Below are 15,776 nucleotides of genomic sequence, written 5' to 3'. Positions count from 1 at the left end.
GGATTCTAACATTAACGTTCAATAAACTGTTCAAACTTCATTTGTGTCTACATTTGCTGCTTGTGGAAATGTTTCACACATAACCAGCATGACATTGATAAATAATTTCAAAACCTTTTTCACAAATAATGTGATATTTATTTTAAATTATTCAATTAAAAAACAAATACAAGAGGTTAAACTAACTTGGCTAGCAGTGTTAAAATATGTTGCAATTCGGTTTTCAGCCATTTTTAATCAAAGAATTTCTACTGCTTTGAACTCACTTTGATGCTAAATAATAAAAGTCCTTCTTTATGTTTAGTTTTCCTACAAACACTGAAAGTTTTATTTGTTACATCTTCAATGTCTGTCCTAAATTTTTTCCTTTTTTAATATCTTATGCCGTTGCATATTTGTTTGAAACTGAGTGAACTGCATTCCTCCATACCTTGTCAGTTTCTTGCTGGTACACCACTGAATTCCCCCACAAAGGGATAATAAAGGATATGTATTTTAGTTTTTTTGTTTGTTTTTTTTTTGTATACAGGACAGCACTCCCCCTCGTGGTCATAAGTAAAATAGGGCAAATGCTTTTCAGACTCCCACACTCGGGAAAATATACGCCACCCACTGACGTCTGACAGCAAAACCTAGGAGCGGGTGGGGAAACAGTCACCGTCCTTCTTCTTGTATTAGTAGTCAGCTCTGCTGCCTTGTGAAAGTAAGCACAAATGCCCCCAGACTGCCGCTGTCACGTCGGCCTGGACCTGCTCTCGTCTTCGGGCCTCCTTCGCTGAGAGAATGAAAGGATGGCGGAGCGGCGCTTCGCCGGGGACCACGAAGTGCTGACGGATGCTGCGGCAGCAGCAGCAGCAGCAGCAGCAGCGACTCGCCGGGCTGAACGGAAGCACCATGACGAGATGAATTCATCGGAGAATGCCGAGGACCTGTCTCTGGAAGAGATACTGAGGCTCTACAGCCAGCCCATCAATGAGGAGCAGGCATGGGCGGTGTGTTACCAGTGCTGCCAGACTCTGGCGAAAACCCACCGGGGTAAGGGGAGCCCCGCTGGCGCTGCTGCCACTGGAGCATCCTCGACGGCGGCAGCTCCGCGGAGGATATCTGGACCGGGGGATGTTAGGATACAGAAAGACGGCTCGGTGAGAATGGACCAGCGCGGCTGTGAAGGTAAAAGAACCGGTTGTTCATGACAACCCAGCCCAATTAAAATTCATGAAGGGCTCAGCTGTTCAAGATTGTCCGAAATCAATCCACTTCCTTGTCGCCTGTATTATCACAGGCTTATTGAAATGAGGCGCAGTTTGAACATGAGGACCACAGCGCAGGCAGGCCTATATCAATATGGAAAAGCCTAAGTTGGGCTAATAGGCTCACACAAAACCTATTTCACACTACTTATTGTTTCCCCCCCCCCCAGTTTGGGCTCATTGTGAGGATGAAAACAACACCCACGAGGCCATCAGGCTCCATTACTCTGCTCCTTCTGAGGTCTGACACAAAGGAATCTCGGACCCTTGCTGCTCTCACTCTTGTGTGTTTTCACTGATTTCCACCAAGCCTGTTTCTCATCATCCTCCCCACGTGTGTGCTCCCGCCATGCTTCACCTCGTTATTATTAGGAGCCTCCTTGCAAGTTTTGCCACCTCGCATCAGATCAGGCTGATCATCATGATGCTTCCATCTGATCTGATTAGAGGAAGCAATTAAGAGGTGAACTGATAGGATTGAGGTGGCACACGGAATGATGCTTCCGTGGTGATCACGTACATTAATGTTACAACATTTCTGAGGTAAAAACTGTTTTTCAAGCAAACAAGTCGCAGTGAGTAGATGTTGGGTGTGTCTCTGATAGGGCAAAGTAACACTTTACTTTCTCTCGTCAAACTAAAACAAGACATTTTTTATGTGTTCCCCGAGTGCAGACTAGACTGAATGCTAAGTAAATGCCCATCAGTCTTAATGGCTTCCAAAGGCCCAAGAGATGTGTTGTGAACCTGTATATACATACAGCTGAGCTAACAGTGCAGCCTTTGGCTCAATGGATGCGCCTCATGTCTTGTGTAAGCGACTTGGTTTAGCAAATCTGAAAGGCACAGCTGTGAGGATGATGCTAGTGTTGGCCTGTAAGTCTATATGAGTAGAATGAATGGGCTATTTTTAGATGCGAGGAAGGAACCACTGAAGAGGGGAGTGCAATGTTGTGTTTCTCTGTTGCATAATAATGCAAAATAGACACCTGTGTAAGATTTATTTTTTTGTCACATATGGAGTATTTGCTCCCTTGCAGATTTCTTCTTCTTTTTTTTAATGTTTTTTTCTTTGTCACGTTTTCAGATCAAGAAACACATATTAATATTAGATAAAGATGAGTTGAGTAAACACAAAAAGCGGTGTCAAATAATTTATTTGAGGGAAAACAAGCGATGCAGGCCAACCTGTACAAGTAATTGCCCTCTGAACCTAATGACTGCTTCGGCCACCCTCTGTGGCACCATCTGCTCTCAAGCATTTCATTAGCAATGGCTCTAAGAAGGAATGATGACCCACTAATCTATGGAGAATTGTTTTAATATATTCACACTAGGGAGTTTGAAATGCCACACCACTTTGACTAGGCCTCCCAAAAACCTTAATTTAGTTGTTTTTGAGGCATTCATTTTCTTATTTGTTGGTGTGTACCAAATCATCATTTCAAACCACAGCCCTCCAGGCCTGCAATTCTTAGATTTGTCCATTGTCCATTGAATTAAATGCAAAACTATCTCAGTAGCATGCAGTCAAGCTCTTCAGAGCTCTACTAATGAGCTAATATTGAACCCAGGTGTGCTGAAGCAGAGAGACATCTGAAAGTTGTAGGACACCGGCCCTTGAGGAACGCAGTTTGAGACCACTGACTTAAGACCAGGAACTGACTGCTGGATGTTCACTTTTAGGATTTTCTGCTATTGCAGAATTAATGGTTCCATCGATTAGGACAAGTCTTGAAGTAAAACAGTCTCACACCAGCACATTACCACCATGTTTGACTAATGATAGATAATTTATTTCCTAAAATGCTGCTTTAGTCTGATGTAGCGGTATGCACACCTTCCAAAAGATTTCACTGTCGTCTCGATAGTCCAATATATTTCTTGGGGAAATGTAACAGGCCTCTGATCTATTTTTGGTCAGAAGTGGTTTTCACTCCTTTATGGGCTCTCCAATGGTTGCTAGGTGTTTCTTTATTTTTATTGTTGCATTAATAAGTTGGAGACAAACTACAAGTGTTTCAGGCTTAGTTCTGCTTTTTTTGTGACCTCCTGAATGAGTCGTCAGTGCAACCTTGGAGTAATTTTGGCAGACAGGCAACTCCTGGTAAGGTTGACAGCTGTTCCATGTTTTTTTTTGTTTTTTTTTTTCCACTTTCACTGTTGTTGGCTATAGTCCCAAAGCCCCAGTGGCTCTGTAACCACTTCCAGGCTGACAGAATACAACAATGTTTCTCGGCCGTTCTTCAATTTCTGTAGATAGGCATACCCTGGACAGGTCACCAGTTCATCAAAGTTGCAGTCACCAGTGGTCACCAGCGGTCTCTCGCCCACTGATGGCTGGAGACAGGCACCAGCACCCTCACAATCTCCCTAGTGATAAGAGTGTAAGATAATGGATGGATGGATGGATCTATCTCTTACTCTACTTTGTAATCAACAACATTACACATTCATGTTAAGTTTTTTTTTCAATCAGAATTTGCATTCATATTTTCATCTCTAGACTCTCACTTTTTAGATACTTTGTTTCACGCCACCCTCATGATATTCTAGTCTTCCTCCTAATAAATAGTTAAATTTTGATGGAGTAACATCACATAAAAATCTGTAAACTTTGTCATTTCACGTGTATCAGTGAAATCTCAGTTTCTTGCGCAAGTAGATGTTCTAATTGCCACTTATTGATGGTCTTCAGTAGTGCTGTGCTGTTCTTCCTCCACAGCAGCTTGGCTAATCAGACTCAGTCGTGTACATAATTAGACAAACCAATACAGAGTGCTGTTAGGAGTTTTAAATCTCTTATTTGCTAAGATGACCTTTGTTCATATTCAAAACGACATATTTTAGACCTGGGCGTCGGCCAAAATTACCTATACCACTCTTATCTTACTTTTGCTTCTTGTTTTGTTCCACTTAAATATTTTAGGTTTTAAATTTTTTTAATATCAAATAGAAATAATTTGAGAAAATATACTGTTGTTTGCTTTAAAGTACAGTTTTACTTATTAAAGGAAGAAAGCGATCAAAACTAATCTTTCCTTATGTGATAAACCAAACATTTGTACCAAAACCACTTTGAAGCAGTACATCTATATTTTCCAAATAATTCACTAGAGATTTAAAAAAAACATATTTCCATGAAGGAAATGACTATATGCTTATATTTCTAAATATATTACTAACCATATATCACTGCTGCTACCAAGTGTTTTGGAGAGGAAATACTCTTTCCTGAGGTCTCTGCTGCTGAGTGGCCAATCATTTTTGCTAATAACAGTTTTTTCATGATTCAGTTGTGGTTTACTTTTTCAAACTGGGCCTTTTGTATTTAATCTTGTTCATATTAATTTCTGATAATGTGAAACATTTATACTGTGACAAAAAGCAAACACTGAAGAAATCCGAACGGGACCAAATAGTTTTCATGGTCACATGCACTTTGTGTTATGTCGATCCAAATAATATTTAGCAAACGTATTATAAACTTTCTTCTAAAGACAAAGATACATAGATCTTCACCTGACAGCAGTGTGGCCTGTAATCCGCTGATTCAAGTTGATGATGTCCTGATGATGTCACTGACAATGTGGTGATGCATTACTGTCTGTTATTGTACAAAGGAGTTATTTGTTCAGAGGAACATCTGTCAGCTGCTTGTTTGGTCATGAAGTAAACGATATAGCCTGGAGAAGTTGCTAAAGTGTCTTTTTTTTTGAAGGAGGAACATTCATTCCATAAAGGTTCTTGGAAAGAGTTGCATCACGGATCACATGCAACTCAAACTGATGAAATGATTAGAAAGAAAGAAATGTGAACAAATAAAGCAGGTCTAGTTTGCACAAAGACATGAACAAAGCAGGGAGGTTTGACTGAAGGAGTTTAATGAGAAGCATAAAAAAATGCACTAGAATTAACAACATAAAAAAATTTTAGCGGTTCGTTTACTTGAACTGCCAATAAACAGAATAACTTTAAGCACTTTTCTCTTTTCTTTTCCTTTTCTTAAATTTATTTACTTACACACATGGAGTACAGACACTATTATTTATTAGTCTTCTTCATCTGGGACCTGAGTTCAAATTTTGTACCATAAGCAAGCAATTGTGAAATGGTATGACAATAAAAATCCTGGCTCCCTTTTCAATTTGCACTAATAATGTGTTTAAAAATAAGCCATTAAAATATGGGTATTATATGAAATTTAATCTGCACTGCATGTTTGGTTGAAGAATGCAATCTGAAAATGGACTCCATCTTTACTGAGAAGTTGGAATATAAGTTGGAAAAATGAATAGAAATGTCCTGAAAATTTGAGTTAAGACAGACCTCAGCCATAATCTCAAAATCGAAAATGGCCATCTTGCATGTATAAAGTTTTGATATCTGCTGGAAAATTGTGATATTTTTATTTATACATCTTTAATAACAGCCACTCTTAGAAAACACATTGCCTTGTTTTAAAATGACAAAATGCAATGAAATACATTGCTAGCTTTTATTGCCAGCTAGCTAGTTAGCCCAGAATTCATTGAGCACAGTGATTTGCAAACTCGAACCTGGAGCATTTATGTTAGGTTTGGTGTCATTTTCTGGTAGTAGTTCCAACTTTAAAGTCATGTGAACCACCGTGTTAGTAAAGACTTGTACTTATTATTTATTTCCAGATTGAGAGTTCAAAAATGTTCACTATTCTTTTATAAGACATTTCTGTTAAGAAAAGCAAAACCAGTGGACTTGCAAATCAGTATGCTCAGTGACTGGGCCAACTGCTAGCTAGCTAGCAATACAAGCTAATATCAATGTGTTTGAAGAAGCTTATCTTTTTTTGGCTATTGGTGCTCATTAGCTCTATAACAGTAAATTTATTCATGCTAAACTAGCAAATAATTGTTTCAAACACAATGGAATCTGCCTAAAGCTGTTGTAGATATGCTTTCATGAATAATTCAGTGACCACCCAGTGTTGGCTTTCTTGCTGTGAGTTTTTATTTGGGTTTGAGCTTACATGGCTTTCTTGTTTTCCCTGCAGGTAAATACAGCCCTTCCACAACAACTGAGGTGAGTAACTTTTCTGTTATCCTGCTGGAAATATATTCCTACACCCTCATGTACCTACAGAAGTTTGGTCAGTATTATGCGAATGTATTAGTTTTTGAAGTTTTGCAGTATCTGCTATGGGCTGTAAAAGGAACAATGGGATGTTGAAAAGATAAATGTGTGAAATGATAAGTGTGTGGCTGTTGAGAGATATTTTAAATTGCTGCCTTAACCACTAATGGCATAATTTCCATTATATTGACACTGCAGAGTATTAAGTAGCAAGTGCATTTGCTGGTTACATACTCAACAGGAGCAGCTGAATTAGGAATAGGAGAAATGTTTGCACTGCATCTATGTAATAAATAATTTTATGTCTACTGAAAGACTAAAATGAAACTTTTATGAATTTGCCCTCCAGTCTCCAGGAAAAAAAGTGCTCATATAGAATTTGGAGTATATAACTGGAAAATACAGGTCCTTCTAAAAAAAATTAGCATATTGTGATAAAGTTCATTATTTTCCACAATGTAATGATAAAAATTAAACTGTCATATATTTCAGTTTATTTACACACCAACTGAAATATTTCAGGTCTTTTATTGTTTTAATACTGATGATTTTGGCATACAGCTCATGAAAACCCAAAATCCCTGTCTCAAAAAATTAGCATATCATGAAAAGGTTCTCTGAACAAGCAGTTAACCTCATCATCTGAATCAACAAAGTAACTCTAAACACCTGCAAAAGATTCCTGAGGCTTTTAAAAACTCCCAGCCTGGTTCATTACTCAAAACCGCAATCATGGGTAAGACTGATGACCTGACTGCTGTCCAGAAGGYCATCATYGACACCCTCAAGCTAGAGGGTGAGACACAGAAATTTCTGAACGAATAGGCTGTTCCCAGAGTGCTGTATCAAGGCACCTCAGTGGGAAGCAAAAAGTGTGGCAGAAAACGCTGCACAACGAGAAGAGGKGACCGGACCCTGAGGAAGATTGTGGAGAAGGACCGATTCCAGACCTTGGGGGAAGCGGTAGACTCAGTCCGGAGTAGAAACATCCAGATCCACCGTGCACAGGGGTGTTCAGGAAATGGGCTTCAGGTGCTGCATTCCCCAGGTCAAAGGTCAAGCCACTTTTGAACCAGAAACAGCCCAGGTCAGAAGCGCCTGACCTGGGCTACAGAGAAGCAGCACTGGACTGTTGCTCAGCGGTCCAAAGTACTTTTTTCGAATGAAAGCAAATTTTGCATGTCATTTGGAAATCAAGGTGTCACAGTCTGGAGGAAGACTGGGGAGAAGGAAATGCCAAAGAGCCAGAAGTCCAGTGTCAAGTACCCACAGTCAGTGATGGTCTGGGGAGCTGCTGGTGTTGGTCCACTGTGTTTTATCAAGGGCAGGTCAATGCAGCAGCTATCAGGAGATTTTGGAGCACTTCATGCTTCCATCTGCTGAAAAACTTTATGGAGATGAAGATTTAATTTTTCAACACAACCTGGTACCTGCTCACAGTGCCAAAACCACTGGTATTACTGACCATGGTATTACTGTGCTCAATTGGCCTGCCAACTCTCCTGACCTGAACCCCATAAAGAATCTGTGGGATATTGTGAAGAGAAAGTTGAGAGACGCAAGACCCAACATTCTGGATGAGCTTAAGGCTGCTATCAAAGCATCCTGGGCTCCATAACACCTCAGCAGTGCCACAGGCTGATTGCCTCCATGCCACGCTGCCTTGAAGGCTGCAGAAGGATTCCTGACCAAGTATTGAGTGCATAACTGAACATAATTATTTGAAGGTTGACTTTTTGGTATTAAAACACTTTTCTTTTATTGGTCGGATGAAATATGCAAATTTTTTGAGACAGGGATTTTGGGTTTTCATGAGCTGTATGCCAAAATCATCAGTATTAAAACAATAAAAGACCTGAAATATTCCAGTTGGTGTGCAATGAATCTAAAATATGACAGTTTAGTTTTTATCAGTACATTATGGAAAATAATTAACTTTTATCACAAAATATGCTATTTTTTTGAGAAGGACCTGTATACCTTCTTGACTGACATGCCTAGTAAAGACAAATTAATGTTATTTTATAACAGTTCATTCATTTTCTTTATACAAAATGTAATTCATCTAAAACAGTGGCTTTTCTAAGCAAGCTTTCTAAAACCAGCAGATTTATGGGAAATTTAAACTTGTTTCCTAAAACATTAAATAAAATAACCAAAATAAGTTAACCTTCTGCTTTCCTGGTCAGTTACTTTGAATTAAACTTTGAGTTTTCACTATCAATAGTGAAAAAAACTGAGCTTTGTTATGCACTCAGTATGTCATTATAGTTGCAGTAGAAAGAACGGTGTACTTAATTTAAATCTTGTTACTTTTTCTTTTTTTTTTAATTATCTAAACTTTCAAAATGTTTTTAAATCCAAACCAAAACTTGACCAGGAAAAGCCAAACTCTAAGTGATAGGAAAAACAACCCCAGTGATTAAATTGAATAAACTTTTAATATAGCACATGGTGGTTTTATTTACCACAAGCTTCATCCAGCCATCCATTGTCTTACACCCTTGTCCTTTAGTGGGGTCGGGAGGGTTGCTGGTGCCCATCTCCAGCTTACGTTCCGGGCGAGAGGCGGGGTCACCCTGGACAGGTCGCCAGTCTGTCACAGGGCAACACAGAGACAGATAGGACACACACACACACACACTCAAACCTAGGGACAATTTAGACAGACCAATTAACCTGACATGTATGTTTTTGGACTGTGGGAGGAAACCGGAGAACCCGGAGAAAACCCACGCATGCACAGAGAGAACATGCAAACTCCATGCAGAAAGACCGGGAATCGAACCCAGAACCTTCTTGCTGAAAGGCAACAGTGCTACCAACTGCGCCACTGTGCAAGCTTATCTGCTGATTTATTTATTTTTTTTACGAGGCATAAGTTATTAGGATAAGGGGTACGGACATTTCTTCCTTGTAATTAGAGCCCCAGCTGGTATTTCTGATTAACTGGTTAGGAATCTCACCCACTAGGGCCTCCTGCTCAATAAGAGCAATGGGTGAAATAAAATTAAACTAATTAAAAGGCGTCATAAATCTGTCTTACTTCCAATGTGCTTGTAAAGTCTGTGTTAATTGCTTCTGAAATTATTTATTGGTGTTTGCGGCGGTCATTTTTTATGGACATTTTAAGAATGTAAAATCAAGATTAGAGTCAACATTCTGCAGCAGCATTACAACGGGCAAATACACCTTAAAATCGCTTGCATCTCTGTCCAGTCAACAGAGAATATGACAAATTCATAACTTTTATTGTCTCTTCCTGGTTCCGCATGGACAGTGTACAGAAACCTTCCGGTTGAATCTAGATAAAGAACTTCTGCCTAACAGATGGGCAGCCGGTAAATAACTTGGGCGCACGCGCTTCCACCGCGCTGGAGAAGCAGTGAATGTGAAATTGCATAGACAAATCCCCACTAAGCAGCTTTGCACCAGAAATCAGTTCTCACAATGCCTCTTTCGTGGCGGAATGACTGACGAAAACTACGCTGGCAAGTCGGCGGAGTTGCTCGATGCTTGACAGCGCTGAAGGCATTTGGCTGGCAGAGAGTGTGGAATCCACCCAAAGCTGGATGAACAGGAAGACCTGTTTAGACCGAGCTGACACACATTATCTGCACATGGTTTAAAACAGCATGAACACATGCAAAGTGATGCTGCATGTCAGATGATGTGGGTTTTTTTTCTCTCCGTAGCATATGAGCTGGGTTCACGGATGCAGTGGGGGTACATAAGGCCCTTTGTTTGGTAATCACTAAAGCTTCTGTTTATTAATGAAGAAAAACTAATCTGCATATTTTTATTAATCGGTTTTTCATTTAATCAGAAATACGTGACAGTTATTGTTTCTGGTTTTTAGCGGAGATGTTGTTGCCGACACTGTTGACACTTCACAGACAAGTATCTGCTTGGCATGCATTTGTAAGAGGGCTGAAACGATTAATCGGATTTTATCGAAATAGCTATCAACTAATTTAGTAATTGATTAATTGTTAGCTACAGTTTACAGACTCTAAAACATGCTGAAGGAACAACAGCTGTTTAAGGTTCACCTGGTTCAAGTTGTGTTAAAAAAAAAAACAACCCTCCTTTTAAGCATATTTTGCTCTCCAATTATTAATCCAAAAAATAATCACCAGATCCACCCTACGCTGATCAGCTGTTATATGGTGAAGTTAGAAGTTTGTTTTAGCTGCAGGTGAATCCTTTGCTACAAATGACGTGTGGTATTTACATTGTATTTTAGACAATAAAATGTTTATTTTCTTGTTTAAAAAAGGAATTAAATTATTTGTTTGTTTGCGTCTTTTAATTTATTTCTGATATTAATATATCTGCAGCATGTGCTATTTGTTTTTACTGATTAATCAATTAATCGTCAAAAATAATCGATAGGTTAATCAATCGCCTAAAATAATCATTAGTTGCAGCCCTGCTTAAATGGATGAAAGAAGAATTTTCACAATGTGCCAGTTTTTTTTATCCAATTATTCGATTAGTCATCAGAATAAACAATAGATTAATTGATTACTAGAAATAGTAAAATAACAATAAAACAAATTAATAAACTATGCTCATTTTTTTCCAAAGTAGAGCAAACAAACCTAACAAAAAACACTTTATTAAATGAATCATCAGAGAAGTAAAACTGTAAAGATAGCTCTGATTGTATTCGGCTCCCCTCTATGCCAATACTTTGTGGAACAATCTTTTGCTGCAGTTACCACTAGTACAAGATTTTTGGGGGGTTTACGTCAGCTGGCTTTGAACAGCTACAGACTTGCCCTATTGCTGCTTTGTCATGTTTTCATGTTACCCTCTTCACAGCCTTCTGCATATTCACCAAAAGGCTCTTGTTTTGGTCTCATATGTTTTTGTTTTGTTTTGGTAAAATCCATTGAATTTTGTGATTGTAAGGTGTCAAGTCAAATGTACTTTATTGTCAAAGATCTATGTAACAAGGTTAACACAAGTTTGAAATTGTGTTTCACCAGTCTCCAATGTGCAGTTAAACTAAACATATAAACATATAAATAAGACATTGACAGTAAGAAGTTTGAACTTTGGTGCTTTCTTGAGAGCCGACACCCGTTTCCACCAGTTTGGGGAACCGAGCACGTGTTGCCAACAGTGGGTGATATGAAACGCACTAGAAGAGAGTAATAGCAAGATGGTGGCAACTTTTCCATGTTGTTTTAGTCAGAACAAAAGGTAATCTGTTGTATAGTCTTTTTAGAGAACTTTGGGATAAAGATGAATTTTGGAATAGTCCTGAAATCAAAAACCATATCTGATAGAAAGATGTCTTAAACCCAAGCTGTTTGATCTGGTTCTTCCTTGTCATGATGGACGTTGCTGCCTCTGCTAATCTGCAGCCATGCCAAATCCCCTTTGGTTAACATCCCAATTCCCCCCCACCCCCCTTTTTATTCTTGTTGTCTTTCTTTTTTCCTTCACCCCTTCCTCCTTTCCATCCCATCATTCCGCTTGGTCGCTTGTGAGCCTGGGAACCAGTAGGGGAAGAATTTCAGGTTGAATGTTTGCAGTCACGAGGATTTGCCCTTACATCCTTTGCAGTTGGTTCGAACTTGAGTCTCAGAACCATCAAAAAGGATTTGGAGCGGCTGAGGAAAAGAACAGATAAGAGACAGGAGTCTGAAAATCTAGTTGCCCATCACTAAGCACCATTCACTGCTGTGGGCAGGGTAGCACAAGCTGCCAAATCTATCATGCTGTCATCTTTGTGTTGATTTCCCCCTGAGGAAACCCAGCTGGGATGTAGTGATTGGAAAAAAGAGCTCACATGACTCCTTCCCCCTTGCTTTGCCTTTGACCTTTACGCCCACATACACACACTCACCCACACAAACACTCACACCAGTGCTTGTTATGATCGTTCCTTCCCTTGATGTCTCACCTTTGTCTTTGGCCTCACCGGTAAATCAGCTTGTTTTCAAGCCATTATTCACCACTTTATTAAAAACTGCCTTCTGGCGTATTCACAACATAAAAGCTCTTTAATATTTTACTCTGTCACTGCAGCACACTGTTTCTCACGCTGCCATTTGTCTCCATTAGTGCTTTATATGTTGTCGCTTCCCTTCCCAGTTATTTCTGAGCGCTTAGGGCTGCAAAATAATCCCATCTGTGATTTCTCACTCTTGTCCTTTGTCTTCTCTGGCAGTACTTGGTTTATCCACCGTGACTCTTCAATTCCACCAAGACAGACTGCTATAATGAAGCTAGCGTACAAATGTACTTCCAAACTGAGTAATAGTTGTTTTACTATGTTTTATTTAGAGAACAGGTTATCCTACATTTTGAATCGATCATTTATTATCTGTAACAGAGAAAAAAACTATGTAAATTAGTTATAATGGCACTCCAGGTTATTTTCCTTTTTTATTTGTTGAAATATTAAGGAGATTACACCAAAGCTTGATATCACCACAAGGGCACAGTTCCAGTCTATGATCAATTTCAAAGTTCCTTATCTTTAGCATTTCCATTTACAATTACAAAATCAAAACAAACATGACAAAACAAAAAAAACATACGAACAAAAGGAAGAAACAAAGGGGAGACATTACTTGGATGTGCAATGTGTGTAACATGGATCAATAAAATAAAATCTGTCAGTATGTACTACATATTTGTTTATTCTGTTTCTGCTGGGGTACAGTCATCATTGTTTACATTTTAATATTGAATATGTAATTTTTAAATGATAATTTTTTCATAAATATTTTCACAGATATAAGGTTGTCATCTCTAAACGAGGCAAATCTATGACTTAAAGTAACAAATCAAGGGGAATAGAATAACACCAATCAAAGAGAACAATGTTAAAAAGCACAAAGAACAGAAAACAAGATTAAATACAGAGGGATGAACAAGGCAAGGCCTATAAAACAAAAGCTAAACAGAACATGAGAAAACCTCCTGAGTAATAATAATGGAAGGATTGAAACATAAATGACAAGAAAGTGACCAAAACACAACTATGAATGACTGAGGATTGAGACATGCATCCTATGGGTGAGACGTGCGCCCAGGAACCTAAGAGTCATGGTTTTGAACTGTGAGACAGAGAACCTGGAACAAACCCGGGGAAAACATGAAATATCCACTCTGCAATTTAAACCAGGAGATGAATATTTTACACATTCCTGCGGTGTTGCTGTGTTCTTCCCCTGTAGGTCATTGAGTCTCTGGGCATCATGATCTACAAGGCTCTGGACTTCGGTCTGAAGGAAAACGAGGAGAGGGAACTCAGTCCTCCGCTGGAGCAGCTCATCGACCTCATGACCAACTCAGCCGAGGCCGAGAAGGAGGCCTGCCTGGACGAAGGCTACGAGGCCACAGAGGAAGAGGACGAAACGGACGACAGCTGTGGCAGCATCTGCAGCGTTCACAGCTACAGAGATATCCTGAAGGTCAGCGGCAAAACGAATCCAAATTGTTTCAGATACACCGGTTTCATTTGTGGAGGACATTGCAAAAGCTTTGGTAGCTGTTATTTACAATTTTAAGCAAATACTTTATAACAATGTTGAGTTAACATTTCAAACTGTTTTTATCAGCTTTCAGTTCTAGTTTAGCACTTAGTCGTTCCATTGTATTAACATGTTTAACTTTCATATCCAGTGATATACGATATTGTATATATGGTGGGCTGGGCTTCATCCAGTTGACTGTAGTCACCTTCCTTGTTGTCACTAGAATTTGTAGCTGAGGTCTTTGATCTTAAGTAAAGTGGTCAGAGAACATATCAAGTGTAAATGAATGTTTACTTTCGATATTCTCTCAAGCACATCTTTAACATTTTTTCAGAAGTTTTGTATCTTAATGGTAGTTTTTAATCCTGAAAACATGGTAGGTACTTATATAGACAGTTCTGATTCTTCTGCTGAGGATGTGTTTTCTCTTGAATCTTTGAAGTTCAAAGCCTGATGAGAGTTTTTTGAGAATCATTTTTCTCACCATTTTCATTTGCAAAAAGGAAACTGTTGAAGAATAACTGAGGGAAAAGTGTAACACTGTAAACACAGATATTAGAACCACAGCGCTGCCAGGCGGCCATGTTCTTCCACCATTGGAGTCGCGTATCCGTGGTGACCGTCGGAGCAGTGAGTCGTCGTCTCTTTCCTTACATGGCCTCATGCTGTTTTGGATAAATAGCCGGTCGAACTTACAAAGCCACAAATACATCAACAGTGCCTGACATGCTGGCCGGCCCGGAGGCTGACCAGCTGTCAGTCCAAAACGTTGGCTCAGATGTTTTGATATCTCTCACCTCACAGTATTTTTTTGTCCTACTGTACCAACCTTAGGTTACACTATTAGCAATTAACCTTTACTTTTTATGGATGAAAAGTGGAACCAAATTCAGTATTTTCTTCAAGATATTCTCACCATAAAGTATGTAGAAGAGAGGTTGTTATTTATCATTTGCTTTTAGGGATTTTGTTTCTAGTTTTTCAAAAGTGAGGCCATTTGTCCAAAACCTCAACCTTAGCCTAATCTGATCTTGGCAACAAAAAAATTATCTTAAAAAACAAACAAAACATCAGAGTTCACACTCTGCTACCATAATGATATTCAGGACTTTTAACTTGATGCATGCAGCGTGTAGTAACTGTGATATATTGATATTTATGGAAAGCGTTATTTAAATATTGATGCTGGAAGAGAAGGAGAGAAAAGTCAGGAAATTTTGGGTTTAAGCAAAGCAAATGCACTGATTAGTTAATTAGAAACCTGAGTTAACCTATCCTGAACATCGTTAGTTTTTTTTGTACCATTAATGTCATAAAGTTCTGAAATCATCATACTTGTCCTGCATGACTTTCCAACCTGTACACTTAAAGTATCCCCCTGTATTTCCAGCTGTGCACAGCCCATCTTCCCAGTGTGTCGGACGCTCCGAGTCACTACCAGGCAGTGTGTCGAGCTCTGTACACCGAAACCAGGGAGCTGCGCACCTTTCTGGAGAAAATCAAGAGTGCCAAAGAGGTGAGGCTTCATTGCCACGGCTGTGAGGTTGTGAAGTTCTGCAAGATCAGCTGCAGTTAGAGAACTCTGATACGTTCGAACGTTACAGCGGTGATTAAAAAGTAGAAAATGATTGGTGCATCATTTCAAACTCTAATAAAACTTGATGTTTTAACTTTATTTATCCTCTAACCAAACAATAAACCTCAACATCTGGTTATATTTTCCTATCAGAAATTTCTAAATTTTATTTTATTTTTGCACTTTCTGCAGGATTTGTAGTCGGATTTTACAGGCACAGGCAAGGAAATTGTCTAACTTTGACATTCTTCCTTCTTCCTAACTCCTTCCATCCCAGGCAGAGTGAAATGGCTGCTGAGTCTTCTACTTGTCAGAGCTAAAACAGTCAGTCAGCTGATG

At 39.2% G+C, this 15,776-nt stretch overlaps 1 protein-coding gene across 3 annotated transcripts in view; it reads left to right on the top strand.

Annotated features, from left to right (window-relative positions):
* Positions 1-556: 556 nt before the first annotated feature.
* Positions 557-15,776, top strand: part of spire1b (spire-type actin nucleation factor 1b) — a 38,830-nt gene continuing 23,610 nt past the window's right edge. For 2 of the 3 annotated variants that reach the window (XM_008431788.2, XM_008431789.2), the window contains exons 1-4: positions 557-1,170; positions 6,283-6,311; positions 13,562-13,798; positions 15,252-15,377. In XM_008431788.2, the coding sequence (XP_008430010.1) occupies positions 792-1,170; positions 6,283-6,311; positions 13,562-13,798; positions 15,252-15,377 (771 nt within the window). In that variant the 5' untranslated portion in view covers positions 557-791. The remainder of the gene's footprint in view (positions 1,171-6,282; positions 6,312-13,561; positions 13,799-15,251; positions 15,378-15,776) is intronic. The other variant, XM_008431790.2, reaches the window with a different exon arrangement.

Source organism: Poecilia reticulata, linkage group LG16 (genome assembly GCF_000633615.1).
Source record: "Poecilia reticulata strain Guanapo linkage group LG16, Guppy_female_1.0+MT, whole genome shotgun sequence".
In the NCBI taxonomy this organism is placed as follows: domain Eukaryota; kingdom Metazoa; phylum Chordata; class Actinopteri; order Cyprinodontiformes; family Poeciliidae; genus Poecilia; species Poecilia reticulata.
The sequence above is the reverse complement of the archived record's forward strand: the minus strand, read 5'-3'. Positions and strand labels throughout refer to the sequence as shown.